At 39.3% G+C, this 22,730-nt stretch overlaps 1 protein-coding gene across 1 annotated transcript; it reads right to left on the bottom strand.

The window, feature by feature from the left end:
* LOC119428084 (polycystic kidney disease protein 1-like 2) lies at positions 1-18,584 on the bottom strand. Its single transcript, XM_037695731.1, has 41 exons — positions 18,296-18,584; positions 17,259-17,417; positions 16,983-17,171; positions 16,550-16,660; positions 16,122-16,269; positions 14,705-14,934; positions 14,217-14,627; positions 14,007-14,125; positions 13,787-13,934; positions 13,104-13,302; positions 12,841-12,952; positions 12,611-12,752; positions 12,282-12,473; positions 11,956-12,098; positions 11,696-11,875; positions 11,441-11,578; positions 9,926-10,072; positions 9,712-9,836; positions 9,513-9,633; positions 8,977-9,105; positions 8,662-8,887; positions 8,101-8,291; positions 7,781-8,011; positions 7,442-7,543; positions 7,169-7,347; positions 6,946-7,092; positions 6,639-6,838; positions 5,767-5,993; positions 5,498-5,696; positions 4,893-5,365; positions 4,017-4,113; positions 3,794-3,934; positions 3,520-3,705; positions 2,178-2,508; positions 1,965-2,098; positions 1,766-1,893; positions 1,522-1,682; positions 793-1,003; positions 558-659; positions 345-476; positions 1-214 (listed from the first exon to the last, which is right to left on the bottom strand). The coding sequence occupies exons 1-41, from the start codon at positions 18,582-18,584 to the stop codon at positions 65-67; spliced, it is 7,380 nt and encodes a 2,459-aa protein (XP_037551659.1). The 3' UTR covers positions 1-64.
* Between the last annotated feature and the right edge of the window lie 4,146 nt (positions 18,585-22,730).

Raw genomic sequence — 22,730 nt, 5'->3', positions numbered from 1 at the left:
AACAAAATCAAGTCAGGTGTAGCAGGCTGGGGTTGTGATAAACCCGTCATACTTCATTAAGATCTTAAGAAGAAATGGTCACAAGTTTGTTATTTGAAGCAGATGAAGTGTACTCCTCGGTTTGGCCATAACCTGTTCGCTTTTTACATTTAATTCCAAACAAACTGCCAAGCTTCACCAACATCAGGTCAACAATTTCTTCCTCTTCTGATGGCTGAAAGAACAGGAAGTATAGCTTTAACTCAAAGAACACACAATGACCAGGAGCTGATCTAACTAACAAAGTTGGCCTCTGTAAAAAGTGAATTTAACAATATTTCAGGCTCATCATTTGAATACCTTACCTTGTGATGTATCTGCTCCTGACTAAATGCCACAAGAATCACAGAGATAAATAGGTTCAACACTACAAAGGTCATGAACACAATGCAGGAGCCGATGAAGAAAGCCCCAAGCACCGGATTGTAGTTTAGAACCTGATGGATCAGACAGAGGAAATACATTTAAGAAGAATAAGCTGTCAATATGTGGGACAGTTCTAACAGCCTCTTACTAACCTCTTCATAGTTAAAAATACCAAGTTGCAAGCTGACTATAGTTTGTGCTGCTTCAAGCAAAGTTCGATAGGAGTACAGCTTCCACCCATACATCAGGTTAGACTGAAAAATAGAAAGGTAATCCATGTGTTAATATGCACTGTCAAATGTGGGCTGGTTCACAAATTATAGATAAAGCAGAAAATATGCAGAGACTCTACAGAAGTGTTGGTGCAAAGCGTGGGAAACCCCTCACAGCAATAGAGTAGGCCAGGAACATGATGGTCATGACCACCAGGAAGCCTGAAATATCAGTCCAAGCGCGCTGCAGTGTGGCTGTAATCATATGCAGCTTTGGGTTAAGTCTCAGCAGGTGCCACAGTTTGACTGTAGCCAGCAGAACCAGAAAGGCAATAAGATACCCGAGCACCGCATCGGCCTTGGCTGTCTCATGAAAACTCGCAAATCTGGAGACACAAGAGATGAAAGGCACTTGTTTTTGTTTAAACTTCCATTTTTTTTTTTGTTTCAGTTAGTGCACTAATGATTTAATAATCTTCTATGAAAAGCTTGTTTCATCCCACAGATTATAATCAGTAAAATAATAATAATAAATAAATACATTCTGTATAGATAATGGGAATATGATAAGAGAGCAAATAAAAATGCTTTGTAAACATGACATATCAAGCAGAGCTATTACAATTCTATCAATTCAGGGTAGGCTCAGGAGTTTCACTGGAGAGATTAATCTATTTTTAATTTTTTTTACAGCTTTCAAAACCTTTACAAGCACAAAATGTTCTTTGACATGCATAAGGTGTCTGTAAAAGCCATAATGTATTTTAGAAAAAAAAATTACAAATAACTTTTTGTCTGTTAGAAACTGATTTAATATTGTGTTGCAGTTCAAAGAATTGCATGAAATTCACAGAATAAATGAGAAAAAACATGTGAATGTACATGTGGTTGTCCTATTGCTTACTGGTCTTTGTTATTCTGATAAAAAACCATGTCCCTCTTCCCCAATAAAGTCCTCTTGATGAAGACGGAGAGTGCGCTCCAGCTGAGAAGTATGATCACCAACTCAATCAGGTTCCATGTACTTTTGAAATAAGCCCATTTTTGCCTCCTCATAAGTTTTCCCTGTCAACACAAAGAAAAGTCTGTGTCATGTGTTTAGCTGGGCGACTTTATAATGCACTTTTCATAGAAGTAAAGCTATTCACCTGAATAAACATGTAATAGACGATAAAGAGAAAGTAAACGATTTCCGAGGCCATAACGAAGATGTGGAGACCACCAGTCGACTGGTAAAGACGCACGCTCTGAAGTTCACCGTACAGCTGGAAAGCTCCTGGTGGCCAAACATTGTGGAGATTACGCTTCTTACTGTACAGCTCTTTTTGGTGCATACACTGTGCGTACCTATGGCCGTTGTCTCCAGCATGAGTGTGACAATGCAGAAGAGGTTTACGTTTGCATTGTACACGGTGAACTCGACAAAGATTGCTCGTGTGTACACGTCAAACCACGTGTTGTCATAAAGGTACTGAAGGATTCTATTGGCGCATGGAAGACAGTATTACTTATAGATATGCTGCTGAAATAAAACAATTTCTATAGGAAAAATATAAATACCTAGTTGAATTTTGCAAATCCGTGCCTAGATCCATCACAAATCCGCCTCCTCTGTAGAGCATCACCCTGCCCCAGATGGGGTAAGCCCTCAGTTTACTTTGAGACTTGTACACCCATGGACTGTGGGGATCCAGGGATGTGTTATTGCCCACAGATCGGCTCCAGCCTGGCCCATAGGAGCCCATGTCCTCCAAGTCCCACGAGTATGGAGCATGACAGTCGGGCACCGAGTGCTGCATGGAGCGAGGAATGAGGCAGGAGTTTTTCTGCACCCTCACCTGGCGAAGGCGAGCGTTACCCACCAGCTTTGAGTTTCCATCTGTGATAAATCCTGAGGCAAAAACATTCAGATTAAACAAACGTGTCTAAAATCACATTCTAGAGATAAATGAGTATAATTCAAATATAATTAGGCAAATCAATCCCAGAACCATTCACAATATCCGGTAAAGCCAAATGTCAAATTTGAAGTAACTTTGTCAAGAAGGTTTAAATTATTGAGGCCTGATATTGAGTTTAGGTCAACAAGTGAATGTTAAGACAAGATAATATTACTGCATTTTCAAAAATACAAGCGCAGATTTTTTTAGCATATTTACCATATTTTCTGGTCTATAAATCGCATCTGTGCAAAAATGTTTAACAATTTGGAAAAATCCATAAATAAGTTGCATCTATTATGAGTCACCGCTGACACGTAGCATTTGTTATGAGTCACCGCTGACAACCTGGAAATGTGTGCCGGTGTTGTGCCAAAAATCGATTGGCTGCCAAATGGTGGCTGCGGGAACGTGCACGGGAGGGCTTTAACATGAATTTAACAAGATTAACACTTAAAAACAATTATTTGTTTGCTCAAAATTATAGTAAAGGTGTGTCTCAGTTGAACTTTTACTTAAAAAATGCACTTTAATGGTCAAATCAGCTGCATTTCGCCGGGGTGGCGCACCGAAATGAAGCTGATTTGACGGTTGCTCCAGCTGGACGAAGGTGGCAGTATATGGCAAGCTGAGTGTGTCATTAATAGCCACTTTTACCTATTACAAGACACAACAGCATGCCAAACCACTCGAGTGCCATCTAGCGGCTGAAAATGGTAGTGTTCAATATTGTCAGTGTTAAAATGAATGAAAACAGTCATATCTCAGCCAAAAATTGGTTTATAAATATGGGGGGAAATCCATAAATAAGTCGCTTCTGTGTATAAATCGCAGGGTATGTAAATTTGTCAAAAAGGTGCAACTTATAGGCTGGAAAATACAGTAGCTTTTTGTCATCAGCAGGCAAAAATGAGCATGCTTGTCAGAAAGTTTTTTTGACAATATTGTCACAGAATGATTACCTGGGTAATCTCCAAAAAGGTTGCTCAGTAAAGTTGTGTTTGCCCAGCTGAACACATCCTGAATACTTGTGGTGTCTGCGATGCCTTTGCTGAAGCTTTGTCGAATGTGACGAGTCAGAAAATAAGCGTTGGGGTCCCGTTGACCGTACGCCACCAGAAGCAACACCCACATAAATCCCATGTAGGCTGCATCATACATATATTACATTAGCACTTTAAATTTCATAACATTCCCTGTTTTTACTGCTGGTGTGTAACAGAGTGGTAACTTCACCAAGAATCTCCCTGATGAGGGCGAAGACTTGTTGCTCTTTAATCACGTTTCTCCTCATTCTCTCAATGTCAGTAGGAGGTGGTGGCTGATAGAAGCTACACGTGCTGTCTCTTCTTGCTGCTTGCACCACATCAGGATCCCCTGCAAGATCATTTTTTCAATATTTGTTCTATTTTTAAATCTAAAAATAAAATATAATACAAAAAAAAAACCATACCGGTACATGTATTTCTGAAGTTCTCGTCTATCTGAGGCTCTCCAAACTCCTCCTGATCAACTTTCTTCAGAACCAGAGCAAAGAAAGCAGCAAATCCAAGAACCTGTGCGAAAATATTTTCAAATTTCAATAAATCACATTATATTATTTATTCTATAATCTAGTACTTTGAAATTAAAAAAAAGTAAATTTCCCGGTACATGCATTTGTTAAGCCATGTATAAATGTGTTAACGTGGATAAAACTAGATCATTAAGGAGAAAATGAACAGGACAAGAGCTTTTGCTACCTTTTAAGTAAGATTATTTGCATAGAAACCTCAGAAAAATTACTGAACTGGAGATACAGAATAGTGTTGTCATATTTTTATCAAACATGTTTTGGATGTATTTATCCCACATCTATTTTTGTTTAAAGCTGGAAATGAAATAATGGTAAAAAATAAAACTGAATTTCCATCCATTTTCTGTTACCCCCTTTTCCTTTACAAGCCGTGGGGCAGCTGGTGCCCATTTTCAGCAGTCACTATGAGAGGCGGGGTACACCCTGCACAGGTCTCCAATCCATCACACGGCCACATAAAGACGAAACAAACAACCACTGACACACTAAATTACACCTGGGGACAATTTAGAGTTACCAATTAACCTAACAGGTATGTTTTTGGTCTGTGGGAAGAAACTGGAGTACATGGAGAAAATCCACGCAGCACAGAGAGAACATGCAAACTTCAAACAGAAAGGCTGGGAGGTGAACATGGGTCTTCTCACTGTGAGGCAATAGCTTTATCAATTTTGCTTTCGTTCAGATAAGATCTGTTTAGAAATCAGTTAGTGAATTTTTATGATACTGTTTTATTTGGCCCTGTGCGTCATTTTGTACCTTCAGAGGTTGGGTAATAAAAAGACTCTCAAAGAAGGACACCATCATGGAGACAAGCCAGTTTATAGAGCGGTCCTTCCCATAAGTAAGCCCATACATCATGGTGAAGTATCCTGACACACCGCTGGTTGCAATCACCAGTGTCCACCCAACAAACACAAACCACCATGGCAGTCCTCCTTGGCAACATTTCTTATGAGCGACATCATTGACGCTCTGTTCTGGACTGGGACTGCGACTGAACTGATCTCCATCCAGGCTTGATGAGGACAGGTGGAACGCCAAATGACTTTTCATTCCCTGAACTTGTTGGAGAGCTCTGTTGTAGCTGTCAGCATTAGGAAAACGAGAAGGTCCCAGCAGACCAAGCTCCTTCTCAACATGACGTAATTGCTTGTACAGGCATCGGCTGTTGTTGGTTTTCTTCTGAAATGCATCTGATGTATTCTCCAGGCTTCCCCACACACTGTTTTCTGTTCAAGGAAACAAATGGAAAGACAAATAGTTTATTTTTCTTCTATACACCCCCCACCCATACACACATGCACACACAGAGAATTATTCAGATTATTAACAAACCAGCTTACCATTAAGATTTACTGAGCCTAAACTGAGAATCGTAGCACAATCTCTCTTGGAGTTGCTGGTGTAGAAATCTCCAGCCGCTCGATTCTGCTGTCTAATGATGTCTTCCACCACAGACAGTAGAGAGTTGATGTCTGTCTGCTGATCAGAATGGAGCTCCAGATGTGGCAGCACACTCTTTGTAGCTTTTGAGAGTGACTGAGCGATTCTCCTAATGTCCTAATGTGGAAACATAAAGCTTTTGAGACGTGAACAGACTTCACGGTGTGTTCTCAGGATGTCACTTCACCTTGATCACAGTGTCTGGAGTGATCTCCTTCATCTCCTTCTGAGGGGACAAAGTTTGTGAAGGGGAAACTCTAACGGTGTTCCCCTGTTTCGAGCCATCTGTTCTGGCAGCTTTCTCTCGAGGGCGAGTGTTTCTGAAGATGCTCACAATAAGGAGATTGATGGGAAACATGATGATCGAACTTTGAATTCCAACCATAACCTGTTGCCAGGTGAACTCGATGTGACCTACAGAGAAACTACTTTATAAATGTGATGAAAAGTTTAATTTTAATATGATGAAAATCTGTAATTTGCTGGTGCAGATTGCCATCAAAACATTTTTTTTTTGTCAGCCTGTTCGGAAATTGCTGAAAAATAAAAATAATTCCGTACTTTCTGCCGTACAAGTCGCATCATTCCAAAAATGTCTCATAATTTGGAAATAAAAAACATAAATAAGTCGCTTCGCCGTATAAGTTGCATCTATTATGCATCACCGCTGACCACCTGGAAACTTAGGCCAGTGTTGTGCCAAAAATTGATTGGATGCCAAAATGGCAGACGCAGGAGCACGCGCTGTCGTAGTTCTTCAAAATTTTACAAGATTAACACTTAAAAACAATTATTTGTTTGCTCGACATTAAAGCAAAGATGTGTCTCAGTTGAACTATTCCTTAATAAATGCACTTTAGTGGTCAAAACATGGCAAAATGAAGCAGCTTTAACATTACACACACTAATTCATGTAAAAAGGTGTGACTTATATGCCGGAAAGTACGGTACATTGTTTCTACCTATGTAAAGATTGACAATTTTCATATTTACATCTTTGTTTACCAAAATTAAAAAAATGGCTTCTCAAAGCTCCAAATAGCACATACTACTACTTACCTAGGTCCATAGTTTGTTCAGAGGGATCTATGGGAATGCCCCAAAACATAATGCTTGTCAGCATGGTGCACAGCAGAAGGGAAAAACAGCAGGACACTCGCTGCACACGTGTGAAAGTGCTGCACGGAGGTCGACTAATTACAGAAAACCAGATGTGACCGTCTTGAAAATCCTTGGCTGTCTTCATGAAGAACAAGTTACTATAAAATATGAGGAGTTGTAGCAACACATTAAGACAAAACAAGAAATAACTGAGAGTTATTTCAGATTTGTTTGGAGTGTGCACAGTGTCTAAGGCTGGTCTCACCTAAATCCTTTCAAATCAGTCTCTGTGGCTACCAGAAAGACCTTGTCAAGAGTGCACTCTGCCATATCTACAGCGAGCCAGGAGTTACAGAGGAAGTGCCATTTCTGACCGGTTTCCAGATCCTGCACCATCACTTTATTGACGTACCTGTACATTAAAAGAATAACTGTACACATGCTACTTTAGTAAATTCAAGTTGAGCTTCAGCATCATGTCCTCTCACCATGCAGGGTGTTTTCCAGAGTTGTCGTGCCACAGTCTTATGCTCTGCAGATCTCCAAGAGAAAAGTGAGTGGTCAGCAGAAGCATGTCTACTCCACCCCTCTCAAACACAGGCTTTTCAGAGTCTGCCAGGTGGTGCGGTTCACTTTCTCCTTCTGTTCCTGTCAGAGTTATGGTTACCTAGACCAGAAATGGTCAGTCAGATTGGAGGGAAATTTTGGGAGCTTTTAGCAACATGAACAGTTTGACGATGACACATGAAATACATTCTGACCTGAGAGGAAGTGGCTGCGCCATGCCGGTGGCCTGTGCTAATGGTGAGCATGTACCGATACTCTGCCAATGGGTGATTGTCTGCAAGAACTGTTATCTTGACCTGTAAGCAAACAGAAAGACACTAAAGTGACCAAATATTGACTAGACAAGTGATGCATAAAGCAAAAACTGACACCTTGGTTGATGCTGAAACTTCTAAATAGTCAACCAAGAGACATATCTTTTAATGATGAATAAATACTCAAGTTTAAATATTGTGCAAAAGAACAGGAAAACGTTCTAACAAAGACTGTTGTTAAAGCCTAAATCTAATGTACTGCAAAAGACTAAGGATGACCTTGACTAAATCTTGGATGTCTTTCCTGCGTGCCCACACAACCACCAGCAGATAAGCAGCAAAAATTGCCCCCACAAAGCACACCACCACTGGATTGTTAGCGAATGTAGCAAAAAGTTCAGCAGTGCGAGAAACATCCACCAAGTTCGGCATGACAAAGAAGGAGCTGCCGAAGAAAGTTAGGTGGTTACAGAGGCACTGAGTAACCAAAGGTGTGGTGAGTGGTCCAACCTGTAGCAGAAAAGAAAAATGGGTGATCCATGTTCCCAATATGTTGCTGTATTAATGCCATCCATGCGAAAGTTTATTTTTCTGCTCACCCTGCAGCCATCTTCACACCAAGACGAGATGGTTTCGTTCCAGTATTTACACTGAGCCGCAATGGAAGTGACAGCAACAGTGGCATTGATGGATTTGATGCCGGGCTCTACAATTGGTTTTATCACAAGGTAGTGCACTCCAACGTCTCCTGTTCGGTCTTTGGGACTCAGCACCCAGGTAAATTTCTCCTCTGTGTCAGAACACCAGACACAATAACACACAAAACACAGTAGAAGAGCTGAAGGAAGAAAATTGTTACTGTAGTTCTGATGTGGGGCGTCCTTTTGCTGGTCACTACAACGTTAAGATCTTTAGTTATTTGGCTTGTTGTTCATGTGATATTTACTGTTGGTTCTACTGTAGCTGCTAATTATGTAGATTTGGCTGAAAACGTTTAAAAAAAAAAGTAATGTAGACTAATAGTTGCATTTACCTAAAAAATAAGATAAAAAAATGTTTAAATTATTGTTTTTGCATATGAAGAAAGTGTCTTAAATTTCTTGAAATGAATTAGTATTCATAATAAAACCGACTTTTATTTTATTTTTTTACTTTTTTACCTTCATTTGTCTTCTCAAGAGGGATTCGAGTCTTGGCCACGTAGCTCTCCGTACTGGGATAGTCTTTATATCCCAGGAATACCAAAAAAGAAATGTCTTCAGATGGCTCCATTTTCAGCACCAGCGTCACATCGGCTGATGGCACGTCAATCATCAGTGTGCTGAAATTGGCGAGGTCAAGGACTGTGCTGCTTTCTTGCTCAACATCGAGTCTTGGCAGAAGAATCTGAAAAGCCAGAAAAAAAATCTTAATCTAAAAAAAAAAAAAAAAATCCAAAATATCAAGAAGTGCCAAGAAAAGATATAAAATATTACTTCAATTTCTTCCGGCAAGTTTTCAACAGGTATGACGGTGCCATTCAGTCTAGTGAGGGAAAGAGAACCCACGGTTCCTGTGATGTTCTCCTCCTTCCAAGAATATGGGTTCTTCTCTAAACTCACCATCTATGAAAAAGACGCACTGTAAAGTAATTATGTAGCAAAATCACACGAATTTTAGATTTCATTGGCGCAAAGATAACATTAGAAGTAAAACTAAGGTGTTTTACTTATTTTTCTGTCAGTACAGGTTACACATTTTATCAATTCAAATGTTTAATTAGCTTAATTAAATGTATGCCTATAAAAGAAAGAAGTCACAAAATATTTTAATTGGATCAGGGAGTTACTGATCATATTTGGTAAGAAGAAAATGTATCTGTATCCTAAAACTAAACGTGAATAAGAATGCGCAAATCAATCAGATCTTAATTATACATGTTAAACAATACGGTCTTTAAAAAAATAGCTCCTCGACAATAAATTGTTTTCTATCAGGTTGTATTTTCTTTATAAAATTAACTGTTTATTACTCTGACATCCACAGGCTCCTCTGCAGAGACAACACCAACAGGAAGGGAAGGAAATGAAAATCTGGACGAGCTTTTCTTCTGGACATTTATCTGCTGCATTTGCATCTCTTCTGAAGTAATTCTGCAGGAGACAGAGTCCGAGCAATTTCGTGAACCTCATTTTAACTTTACGTTCTGCTAAGTGTCGTTAGTCACTTACCTGTTAACATACACACTGATCTGATCAGAGTCAATGATGGCAGGTTGTCCATCCACCTTTTTATTATTCAGCAAAGCGCTCTGAATGTTGTCGATCCCAGTCAGGAGAAAATCCGAAACTTTTTTCTGAGGATAACACATTGCAACATATTTGTGTGACGCCACAGAGAATGATGGAATTGCATGCGTCCCGATCTTTAAAGTTTTGTTTGTACATTTGATGAAACGTTCAAAATATTACTGGCTGCTTCAACTATTGGTGTGGCTGCGTGCACGACATCTTCTTCTTCCCTGCTGAGCTGATGGACGCTTATCGTCTTGAGGGAGGAGCTGAGGTTTACTAACAAAGAGCCTGCTTCTTCCTGTGGAGAAAATAACGAATCAAGCAAAACAAAAACATTGTCGTTGTTCTGTGTGCAACTTATTGCAGAGCCTGAACAACATCAGCAGAAAAGGCAGTTGTTCATATTGTTGGCTGGTTGTATTTATTTATTTTTCGCAACAGATTGTATTACTGAGTCAAATTCATAAATTATCGTATTTTCCGGCATATAAGTCGCAGTTTTTGTACATAGATTTGTCAGTCCTGCGACTTATACGCCGAAGCGACTTATGTACTTTTTTCCCATAAGGCATTTTTTGACTGGTGCTTGAACTGCGACAGCGAGTCCTCCCGTGCGTGCTCAATTCACTCAGCTGGTGCAGGCGGAGGAACGCTGGAGAGCAAGCTGCTCCGGCTGTGATGGATGGATGGATGAATGGATGGATGGATGGATGTATGGATGGATGGTTGGATGGATGGATGGATGGATGGATGGCGTCGTGCCACTCAGGCGAAATAAAACTGTTTTGACAATTAAATAACTGTCTATTCTATTCTATTCTATTCTATTCTATTCTATTCTATTCTATTATATTATATTATATTACTGTCTATTATACTGTCTTTATAACTGTCTATTGTTGTCATCATTCTTTGTTGAAATCAGGTCTCTCTTGTCAATGAGTCCTCGAGGCTCAATGGGATTAACCTGAATAAATAAAGGTTGAATGAAAAATAAACGCATAATAAACGTGACGGTCAGTGGTGACGTATAATAAATGGGATTTATACGCCGAAGCGACTTATATATGTTTTTTCCTCTTCATGATGCTTTTTTGACTGATGCGACTTATACTCAGGAAAATATGGTACTTGACACTCAGTCTGATGGCATACTTATATCTGTTTAAAAGCTTGTAGAGGTCATAAATTTAACTTTTATACTGTTATTCTTTTTTTAGCCTTTGTGCAGCTTTCATATAATTAAAACATGAATGAAAAGTTCTTGCTTTTGCACTCAGGATGAATTTCTATCTGTCTTCTAAATCCACTCAAATGCGACAAAAAGAGACTTGTAATGAGTAAAAAATATTGACTTGGCTTGTACAACTTGTGCACGTTTAGGTAGCTGCTTTTTTGTAAACCGTTTAAATGATTTTGAGGCAGGGATGGCTGGTTGCGGGTGTCTCATGAATTCACAAGATCCATTATTTCATCAGAAAAACTGATTTTTGAGGGGATAAAACTTAAGAATGTTTGTTGTATTTTGTGATTGTTTTTATGTAAATTGTTATTTGTATTCCTGTAATCTAGTCTTTGATTAATTCGGTCTTGCTAAGTATGTTTAAAAAAAGACATTTATTAAATACACATCATCGTATGAACAGAACTGTAGTTCTGGTAGTACTTGAGCAGCAGGACTGAGCTCATCTGAGATCTGTGTGAGTCCAGCCACAGCCTCGGCCGTCACTTGCACTTCCTGTGTTGTGTTGCTGGGTGAGTCCGTTAAAACCAGCATCATTTTAGTCAACATCTGCTCTCTCAGCTGAAATACAACAAGTCCTTATTAAAATGACAGTTCTCTGTGCTTCATCCACAGATCAAGTTGATGAACATTGCAACAATGTGTAGGTCTCTCCCAGTTAAAGCGGCGCTCTCTTACCTTTGATCTGTCTTTCTTCTGATCTCGGTCAGACTCCAAGTTTATCATATCAGAAACTGAAGAGAATATTTGTCCAAGTCTCTCACCAGAGAGCAGGCCTTGCTGCTCTAAATGACTTACAGTCTCCTCCACTGCAGACTGCAGAGTTTTTATGGAGGTGCTGGAATTACTTTTTCGAACCTTGTCAAAAACAAACACGTTTCAGTATTTTTGATCAAGAAGACAGATTTCTGTGATGGACCTATTAGAAGACAACAGACCTGCGTGTCAACAGTGGTCGTGGCTGTTGCATTATTGTTTTTCACGGTCACCACCACAGACAAACTGTGATTATTGGTCTCATCTCCCACAGGTAGGAAAACTGATTTTATCTCGTTTGTGTCACCGCACTGAAGATGTTTGCCTTAAACACAAAATAAATGTATTTAAATCTTGGTTATTTCTGCTGCTTGAACTAAAACTCTTTTGCTTTTTAAATTACTGTCTATATTCTGATTACAAATTGATGCTTAGGACACTTAAAAGTTGGCTTTGTGATGCATGTGTTCTTGATAATTATAGCAACATCTGTACAACGTATGGCCACCTGTGTTGGTTTTCAAACAGTAAAGACAGCCGGTCAAGCAGAAAGATGTTGCCTGGCAGGTGATTTCAAAAGCATCAAGCACGGTTCCTGAGGATGGAGAGATGCTACACGATGGAACGGCCGGAGCGTCAGCTGTCACTTCAGGACCAGGTATCGGAATGCTGTACTTGATGAAGCCAGGCACTGTCTTACCTATAAAAATAGAAATTTAAATCAGTAAATATTTGAAAGACAAAGCATAAACATGGAGAAATAGGAAGGATTGGATGTAATACTATGCAATCATAAAAAACAAGCACTTTTTGCCTGACTGTGGGAGGAAAACTCACCATAAGCAATCACGTTGACGTTGTGCTGCATGCTCCTTGAAACCTTTAAATGTTGGCTGTTAACTATATATTCAGTGCTGCCAAGCTGCTTCTCGATGGGTGGCCTTCTTTCTGCTTTGGTGTAACATTCACTAAGTTCACCCTAAGGAAAAATAATCACCAAATTATTTGACTCAAATATCCGATGCAGCTGTTTGTTAAAAAAAAAAAAAAAGTTGTATTGGACTTACTGTCAAAGGTTTGGGGTCTTCAATAAACCAAACTACATCTGGGCAAGTCGTCGCACACCTGAGACTTAGCTTTGCACGGTCGCTCACATTTAATGAAGCACAATTATCGCAACTGCAAGAATAAAATTATTTAGTATTTATGATCAAAAGAAAAGACACGAACAAATTTCAAGGTTTGTTTTGCAGGTGGGCGATCAAAAATGAGCACGTGTTTCCAAACCACCATCTAAAGAAGCGTTTAACTCTTGATGTGTTTTTTTTACCTGATAGTGACATTTATAAATTCATTCGGCGTAACGCTGATGCACTTGGAAGCTGAAGCGTGGTCGACCCATTTTCTAAACCAAGTTCTTTTCCTCACAGTTAAAGTGTATTCAAGCATTTCAAATGGATTTGGAAGGCAATCTTTTTCAACAATGTGAGTTTCGTCCTTTGTTATGTTTCTGCATGAACAGTTACCTTCTGCACAGACAAAACAAAGACAGAGGCATCAGCTCTGCGACATTAAAGACATGCAGCACTCTTGGTGTAAAGAGGGGAAAAACATGAAACTCAACATGTTGTACTGATTCAAAATATGCATTAATATCTAAATTATCTATGGGGGTATACATATATGTGTATATGCGCTTTCACACATAAACATCACATCCTGGTACCTGCATGCACTGAGCCTTTAAGAAACCACAGCACGCTTTCTGATTTGCATTGATAAAAACAAAAAACAGCTGGGTATGTAAACAGTTTAAACAACTTTCTGTCTATTTATGGCCATGCTGCTGTTGGCAAAACAAGCAGTGAGGATCTACTTCATGCACAGAAATTTGGACTTAAACGCTAAAATATTTTTCTGAGTTGCGGTCACTTGTGTACAAATTTTAATGACAGTAACTATTGCAGATCTTGGCAAAAATTTGAATGATGTGTGAATGACTGTTTAACTTACTACATTTCCATTCAAAGTCCAGTTCTTGTTTACTGTTTAATGAATCCACTCCAAGTCCCGTCAGTGTGACCCTCCGAGTCCGGTCAACCAAAGAGTCAGGGGAAACATCTATTTTCAAATCGGAGCTGCCAGCAGTCATCATATCTTTCTGCAGACAAAAACAAAGTTGTTCTATTGTTGCAGCAGACATAACTTACTTCCACACGTTAACGACACTTACAGTGTATCCATCTTGGCTCACTGAGTAATTCTGACAAGCCTGAAGCGTCTTCTTTAAGTTCACATCCACATGAGCGATGGAAAAAACATTCACTGCTTTGACTTTTACTGCCATAAGTCCTGTTTCAGAAAAGTGTCAAACATTACAGCACATGTCTTGAAGACTAGGAATAGTGTTTGGTTTGTATAATAACACGTCATCTTTACGTACCTTCAAGTGGATTGGAGAATGTAAAAGTTTGGAAGCTGTTATTAAGCATGTCTCTGGTTTCTGTCAGCGTGTCCCTGACTCCGGTAAGATTAAAGAGCAGCTCCACTGGGGCTCCTTGCTCCAGCGTAACTCCGATGATGAGATCGGTGGAGTCTGGACACGCGTCCACCTCTGATATCACAGAAGCCTGAAGGCCATTAGCAGGCTCCAGCAGACACAGAACCAGATAAGAGGATGCACTGTATGTCGTGACCCTGTTGGATGCAGCTATGCTCAGGTTATGGCAGCCCAGTCCAAGCTTCTTCACCACACTTTCACTCAGTGTGATGTTGTGAGGTGTGACCCCTTTGTCCACTGAGGTGTTTGCAATCACACTGTCTTTGAGAGTAATCGTGTACGAAACATTTATACCTATTGGCCAGGAAAATAGAAATTCAGTTACTTTGCACTGAGTCAGAAACCTTTGTGAATCCTCTAGAGTCACTCACCTGCCTCCAGCTGCAGCTGAATCTGAACAGGCGAACCACAAAGTGCATTGCATTTAGTGCCATCTGTTGCCACATCCTTGCTATAGCACTTGATTGCGCTGAACTCTCCAACAGGCTCCAGAATTGTTATTGTTCTCTGAGCTGTGACGTGCCAGTCACTGGTCGTGCATTCCACCCCAACCGTAAAAACACCAGGCTGCTGGAATTTGTGGATAATGCTCGACTCCATTCTGTAACGAGGAGTAACATTCACAAAAATGTTCAATCGTGTCATCCGGACAGTTTCTTTTTGGAAGAAACGTTTCGTTTTGCAGCCGAAAGACTTCATCAGTCTGAGGCCTGCCAACAGGATCTGTCGAATTAAATAGCACCTTATCGACATGTTTCAAACCAGTCTGCTGTGGAATTCCACTGGATTTACACGTGCAAGGCTCCAGGTTCTTTATTCGCATCACATGTGGTACATGAGATAGAATGAAATTGTGTCCTCAACGTCCCAGTTACATCCAAAAATAACAAAAATATAAAGTATTTAAAAGAAACAGTATACAAGGATCTAAGATATGCGCTAAACAATAATAATGTAATATAATACGGTGCATTAAACAGCAGCCTGAACATGAGTCTGCTGTGAGCACATGGGTATGAATACAGCAGCCTAAAGGCAAGAAATCAGCAGCGCAGATAAATGTCAAGTCTCCAATTAAAATAGCATCACAGTGATTTTTCTGGTTAGAGATTCATGAGTCTTAACAGCCTCAGGGTAGAAGCTGTTCCTCAGTCTAGTGGTTCTACATTTAATGCTCCTCAACCTCCTTCCTGAGGGGAGCGGAGCAAAAAGTGTGTGTGCTGGGTGAGTGTGGTCCTTCATGATGCAGGTGGCCCTCTTCCTGCATCTGGAGGTGTAGATGTCTGTGATGGTGGGGAGACTGACTTCAACATCTTCTGTGCAGCCTTCACCACTCTCTGCAAATCTTTTCTTTCTGCAGCTGTGCAGCCTCCATGCCACACGTTGAAGCTGGAACACAGGATGCTCTCCACTGTAGACCACTTCCACCACAGATCCTCCTATTTTCAGTGAGTGTGTGAGGTGTGTTTGCTCCTTCTCAAGTTCACGACCATCTCCTTTGTCTTCTTCACATTGATGTGAAAGTTGTTCTTCCTGTACCAGATCTCCAGGTGTTCCACCTCCTGCTTGTAGCTGGACTCATCCTTGTTTGTGATGCATCCCACCACCGCTGTACCATCTGCAAACTTTGCAAATATGACAGCCTGGATGGGTAGGTGCACAGTCATATGTGAGCAGAGTGAACAGGAGGGGGCTCAGCACACAGCCCTGAGGGGAGCCAGTGCTTCCAGACAGGCCCCTGACACAAACATATAAAGTTAAAGATGGATATTATGTGGTTAAACTCACTCTGCTGGACTGTATGGATCAATAATGTGACCGTCTCCAGTGTTCACAGCACAGGTCAGGTTCCCGTTAAACGGATGAAGGAGCCACTTCACAGTGATGGTGACATTATCAAAAACAGGCGCCAGCTTAGTCATCAATAAGTGAAGTCCTGAAATAAATAATATTAGTCAATTCAAAATTTACAATAATCAATAACCCTTTTTTAAGCATATTCAGAACTCATAGACTAAAACGGCACTTTTGTGTTTTTGGCCACGCAAAGTAGTCAGTGGTAAGGAATTTGATCACCATGTAACAAAACACACACAAAAAAGTAACACAACACATACGGTGCATTTAATTTGTACATTGTTATAGGTCAAAACTTGAATTTTTTTTCACAAATTTCCACGAAAAATGTAAATAAATGTGCATGCTGTGCATCTGACCGTCTTTACAGTGGTACTCCACAAACAAATAACTTCCCAGGGGAAGACACGGGTCACTGACGGATCTTGGATCCAGTGGAGCCTGGCAGGCCTGCAGTCCAAGGCAGTGAGCTGAAATCACCAATCCAGGGGATCACAAACATGACATTAACATATTTGAGCAGTTTTACTTAAGTCTGTTTTGATATTTCCTTAACTTTTTGATGCAATTTTTTAAAGAGCTGTTTGGTAAATTTAACCATGAGAAACTCCGTAATCGTCTACCTCTTCTTGGGTTACATCCATAACAATTAGTACCAAAAAATGTTCCAGAAGAATTTAAAAATTTGCTTTGAAATGCATGTAGCATCTATTGGAACATTTGTTGCCAACATGCAACAACCATTTCTAGTACACAGCAATTTTGTTCATTTTTTTTTATGATGTGTCACACCTGTTACAGAATCCATCACATTGATCCAGCTACATTCCTCCTGGGAAGATGCGGGTAAGGCTGCAAGGTGCGATCGGCAGTAGTGAACAGTTTTTCGCCCATAGAAGGCGTCTTCAACCTCTATAACCTGACCAGAACCACACTGCAGTGTGGCATTTTGGCCTTCACATGCAATTCCTCTTCCAAAATCTGGATATTAAAAGAGAAGGAGAAAAAAGTCTAGACCCATAAAAAGTACATGCAACATAATTAAGGGATTTATTAGAGCCTGTATACCAAACTGGCACACAAAGTTGAGTTCTTGGTTGCAGTCGTCTGTGGCCTTCCACTGGAAGCCTGTCTGTTTCAGGATATGTCCACAAGTTGTCTTCTCATCTGGCAGGTTCACCCAGTTATTATATCTGACGTCTGAACCATCCAACCATGCAAGGGAACCTGGAACGTAGAATCAAATACAGTAGTCCCTCGCTACTTCTGGTTCATTTATTGCAAATTTTCTAAATAAGCTTGGGCATGACACACAATTGGCCGACTGATGGATGAGCCGCACGATCGGCATGAAATTTTATTTAAAATAAATTATTTTAAATTATTTAGCACCCGCCTCACATTTGTATAGCCCTGAGCTTCAGAAAAAGCTTCCTCCTGCAGCTGATCAGCTGTTCAGCATGCAGAGCAGAGAAGTGGGCGTGGCCAAGAGCGCTTGCAGGTGGCAGAGAGCAGAAATCATGACATTCTGTGCTCTTTTATAACATTTAGAAACATTGTTTAGAATATTGCAAGAGTGTGGGAAGGGTTTAAAATGCCTTTACTGTATATATTTATATAATAAAATAAACTACTACTTACTTGTACGTACAGTACTACGTCTTGTACTATTCCTACTTCGCGGTTTTTCACTTTTTCACTTCAGGAAACAGATCCCCCGCGATAAACGAGGGACTACTGTAAACAATTTTATTTTTTTTAACATAAAACTGCTGTCAGGTAAATTCATTTAATCTTGAAAAAAGGTGATTAAAATATAAAGATAGAGTTTTATGAAGGGAAATAAAGGCACATTTACAAATCTGTCTTGAAAAGACCAATAAATTAGCAGCTATTTCTCACTTCACCCGTTGCTTCAGATAACCAAAGGCCTTCTGACAAAAGTCATAAAATACAAACGCATCAAGGGTAAGGTGCATAAGAAGGTGTCAGATGAGATAAATGATGGAGCATGTTTGAGTGAAATGTGAACCTTAAAAAAACGTTACAGTTTAAACTGATCTCTTGACTTGTTTTTATAACAAAAATCAGTCTATTCCCCTCACCCTCTGTGGGAGCTGTGTCCAGCGTGAGGTTTGGAGCAGCAGGTGCCAGTCCAAGCCACCAGTTCTTCTCTGGCTCCAGGTGCGTCTGAAGAAACTGCTGCGTTTCATCATTCAAGATGAAAACCAGGTGCCCTCCACCTCGCTCACACCACGCCTGCGCTTTCAGAAAGGACATCTGCAGACCCACCAGCTCGTAGCAAGCTCCATCAAAGGCCTTCTGGTGTTCTGTACATATTGAACCGTCTGCATCCTCCTCAGCGTAACATCTCCAGCTGAGGAGGAAAACCATCAAGGTGAATGTGACTCGGTCCATCTCTGCGCTGGTCGGATGCTCTGGAAGCATCGTCTTTAAAGGCTACTGGCGTCAGCAGCTCTGATGGAGAACACGGCTCGTCTTTGGGATCTGATCATAAATCTTGAGACAAAGGCCGAACGTTCAGTAAAACGAGTTCAGAGCTGAATGTCAACAAGCAGTGATTGCTCCTCACCCTCTGCTACTGCCAGGCCTCACAACCTGCAGAGGGAGATAAGCTTCTCATTCAGAGCTCTTCCTACCACCAATATATCAACGCAAAGCAAAATCAAACTAACCGTTTTAAATAGACGTACAGTAATCGGCATGTTTAAAATGTGCAAATAAAAAAAATAAAATGTTGTCACCCCACTAATATGCTAAGAAATCAAGAAATGACTTACAAACAAACACTTTGAATAATAAACAGCTTCACTTTAATAATAAAAGAGTGACGGTGAGCTGAGCAACACACGGTGCAATTAGAAGAGCATGTTTATCCTTTACAGTGTGTTATATATTAAACATAAATCATCATTAAACTTCTTTATGGTCCAAAAAAACTCATAAGCAGTCTTCATCTGTTTAACTAATATTTCAATGTGTCGGGAAAGTAATGGAAAACTGAAAGGGGTCAACGAAACCAGAAAATGTTGAAATAAAATAAACAAAATCACAAAGCAAAAAGTGTCTTTCAGACAAAAACAAGTCATACAAAACATTAGCTGTATAGACTTTTAGAGATATATTATCTAATATATTTTTGCTTTTGTTTTGTGAAATCACAATTGTGGCAAAATCTCTTAAAGGAAGCTTGAGTTGGAAAACAACAGATGATTGTGGACACTGTCAACAAGACACGAGTTATTACTTGCAATATTTGACAGAACACTTTATGGCTTTGAAAATGCAAACAAAAAAATTCAACAAAGAAATGAAACGTAAAAACACGCCGGACTGAAATGAAGATTTAAAAGTTTATTTTAAATATTAAATATCAAAATTGTTGAACTCTTCCAAATGTCTGCCTGTTTCTCTTAGTATTGGTTATTTTGTGTAAGTTTATATTTCCAGTGTGTATTCTGCAGCTTTGTTTCATGCTCCTCTGTTCTGCTCCGGCCCCGCCCACTCTCACCTGTTGTCTCGTCCCCAGGTGTTTGTGATTTATGTTCATTAGTGTACTTTTATATTCTGTGTGCCTCAGTTCTACAATGTGCTTTCCAGTGCCAGTGATGGTTTCAACTTCACGCGTCTCCTTGATTTTTACCAGCGCTTATTCCGTATTTCTGCTGCCTCGACAGCTTTTTAATTTTGTCAATAAATTTAACTTTGAGTCCTCGAGTTCTGACTGCAGCTTAGGTTCAACATTTCTCCAAAATCATGTTTTTATTGTTTTGAGTATTAAAGAACACGTTGTAACTGTTAACAAAAAAAAGTTAAGACCCATTAGACCTATTCATGCTACAACTAGTTAAGAATCTATTTTTACATTAATTAATAGGAAAAATATAAAATCACATATCTAACATAGTTGGAATATGTACGATGGAATAATTTATCTTAAAGATATTTTTAAAAACATGACTAGAATAACAGCCACACGACTGAAATTGGAGTTTAGTACAACTTCAGCTTTAAATATCGTTTGTTCATTCTAAATGGGAAAATGCACTTGTGGATATCTGAAACTGAAATTAAATTTAAAAAGTGATGAAAGAATAATTAATTTACAAAGTAGATATCATGTAGCACATAGCAGTCTAGTAACCATGGAAAAAAGTATTAAAACAGAAACTTCACCATTTTAGGAATTCATACAATGTTATAAATGTTTCACAATTTAAAAAAAAAATTGATTATTTATTCAAATACATTTTATTTGAAGAATGTACACCTTAACATACTTTATATTACACGTCACAATTTACACTAATTCATCTCAAAACGACTACAAATAGCCTACCCCTGATTTTTTTTCCTCAAATCTTTATTTAGAACTTTACTTCAAATACAACAATCTAAAAAATACACACTAAATAAATTGAACATATCAAAAAAAGAAGAAAAAAGGAAGCAAACAATAATAATAAAAAAAATACAAAGATAAATAAATGGGAGTTACAAAATGAAGTTGTATTTATTACAGATATTTTTTTGTTTTTATAGCCTTTTTGTTATTTGAATCCGAGACTGAGTCAAGATACAGTTTTACATCTATTACAAAGAGATCAAAAAACAGTTTCCTATGCATTATTTTACTTTTATGGATATGGAACTTGGGCAGCACGGTGGCGCAACTGGTAGAGCTGCTGCCTCTCAGCGAGCAGGTCCTTGGTTCAAAGCCCGGTCCAGGGGCCTTTCTGGGTGGAGTTTGCATGTTCTCTCCGTGCATGCGTGGGTTTTCTCCGGGTGCTCCGGTTTGCTCCCACAGACCAAAAACATGCATGTTAGGCTGATTGGTAACTCTAAATTGCCCCTAGGTGTGAGTGAGAGAGTGAATGGTTGTTTGTCTCGTTTGTCTCTATGTGGCCCTGTGATGGACTTGCGACCCGTCCAGGGTGTACCCCGCCCCTCGCACAGTGATTGCTGGACATGGGCACCAGCGACCCCCGTGACCCAAAAATGGAATAAACGGGTAAAGAAAATGGATGGATGGATGGATGGATATGGAACTTAGCAAGAAACAATATCAGATTGATAATAAATACGTGAGAGGCGCCTTTCGTCTTGAAATCTAGGATACCAAACAGAACATTTTCAAAATAGAGAAGGAAACCTGGTTGGATATTATTGGATATCAGAGCAACAACGTCCTTCCAAGAGTTCTGTGAGTATGTGTACACTTCCAAACAAGATGAACAGATATTTCTGGATAAGCCAACCCCTGAAATTAAAAACATCTATTCTTAAAAACAGCGTCACCACTCGGTTGTTCCAGGACAACTTTTGTTTTTGTTGCCCAGATGTGTGTGTTGATAACGTACATCACAAGCCAGAACAAACGTCACTTTGGGTCTGTGAAGTTTCCTTCGAAGTCTTTTTTTTGTATTTAATTCAACCTTAAAAAATACTGACCATGCTTCACGCCTGCATGCCATTTGTAAGAATAAAAATATCTAAATCTATTGCAGTACTATACAAAGTCAGGGACTTATTAAATGATAAAGCTCTGTACATGTTGTATAACACAATCATTGTTCCACATTTAATCTATTGCATTGATGTTTGGGGGAAAACATTTACAAAGCCTATTTTTATTTTACAGAAAAGAGCTGTAAGAATTATCACCAGAAAGCATTACAGTCACCCATCAAGCACATTATTTTATCAACTGAAGTTATTGAAGTTCCATGAATATTTTATCAGTTATGTATAGGGCTCAAAATAATACATTACCTTTAAATAGCCAAATAAATTGTGTTAAAAGGCAAAGTTGTTATAATCTTAAGGGGATAGAGATATTTGTCAAACCAAAATTCAGAACTAGTGTGAAGGGAAGGTCTACCTCAATCCAAGGAGTTGGATTGTGGAATGGTCTAGAGAGTGATGTGAAAAATGCCAAGTCAATGTGCACATTTAAGAAAAAGATCAAAGCTGAATTGTTAAAATAATATATATGAAGTAGCTTACTGTGTTTTGCATTAGAGTTAGAAAAATTAGAAAGAGTTATTCATTTTGTTCTGTTACTTGAAAATTATTATGATTGAACAAATTGTTTGAAAAAAGGGGCAGATATAGTATTTGTTTTTTCTAAATGAATAAACTTTATACCACAGACCTGGGCGTTGTACGGCCCCAGGGCCACATGCGGCCCTTTGGTTGACTCTCACCGGCCCCCGTAAGGGGAATTACAAAATACATATGTAAACAAATGAAGTTAACCAAATCCAGATATAGATCCTCTCTCACTGATGATGTCAGCTTTGCTTCACATCTCAGAGTCAGAGTCAGAGTCAGAGTTTCTTTATTGTCATTCGCACCTCATGTGGTACATGTGGTGGAGCGAAATTATGTACACGGGGTCCCAGTTACATCCAACAATAAAATGTATAAGAAAAACAGTAATAACATCTAAGATATGAACTAAGAAAAACATCAACTAAATATACACTAAGCACTCATAACATAAAACATTGAACATCA

This window comes from Nematolebias whitei, chromosome 2 (assembly GCF_014905685.2).
Source record: "Nematolebias whitei isolate Nwh7 chromosome 2, NemWhi1, whole genome shotgun sequence".
In the NCBI taxonomy this organism is placed as follows: Eukaryota; Metazoa; Chordata; class Actinopteri; order Cyprinodontiformes; family Rivulidae; genus Nematolebias; species Nematolebias whitei.
The sequence above is the reverse complement of the archived record's forward strand: the minus strand, read 5'-3'. Positions and strand labels throughout refer to the sequence as shown.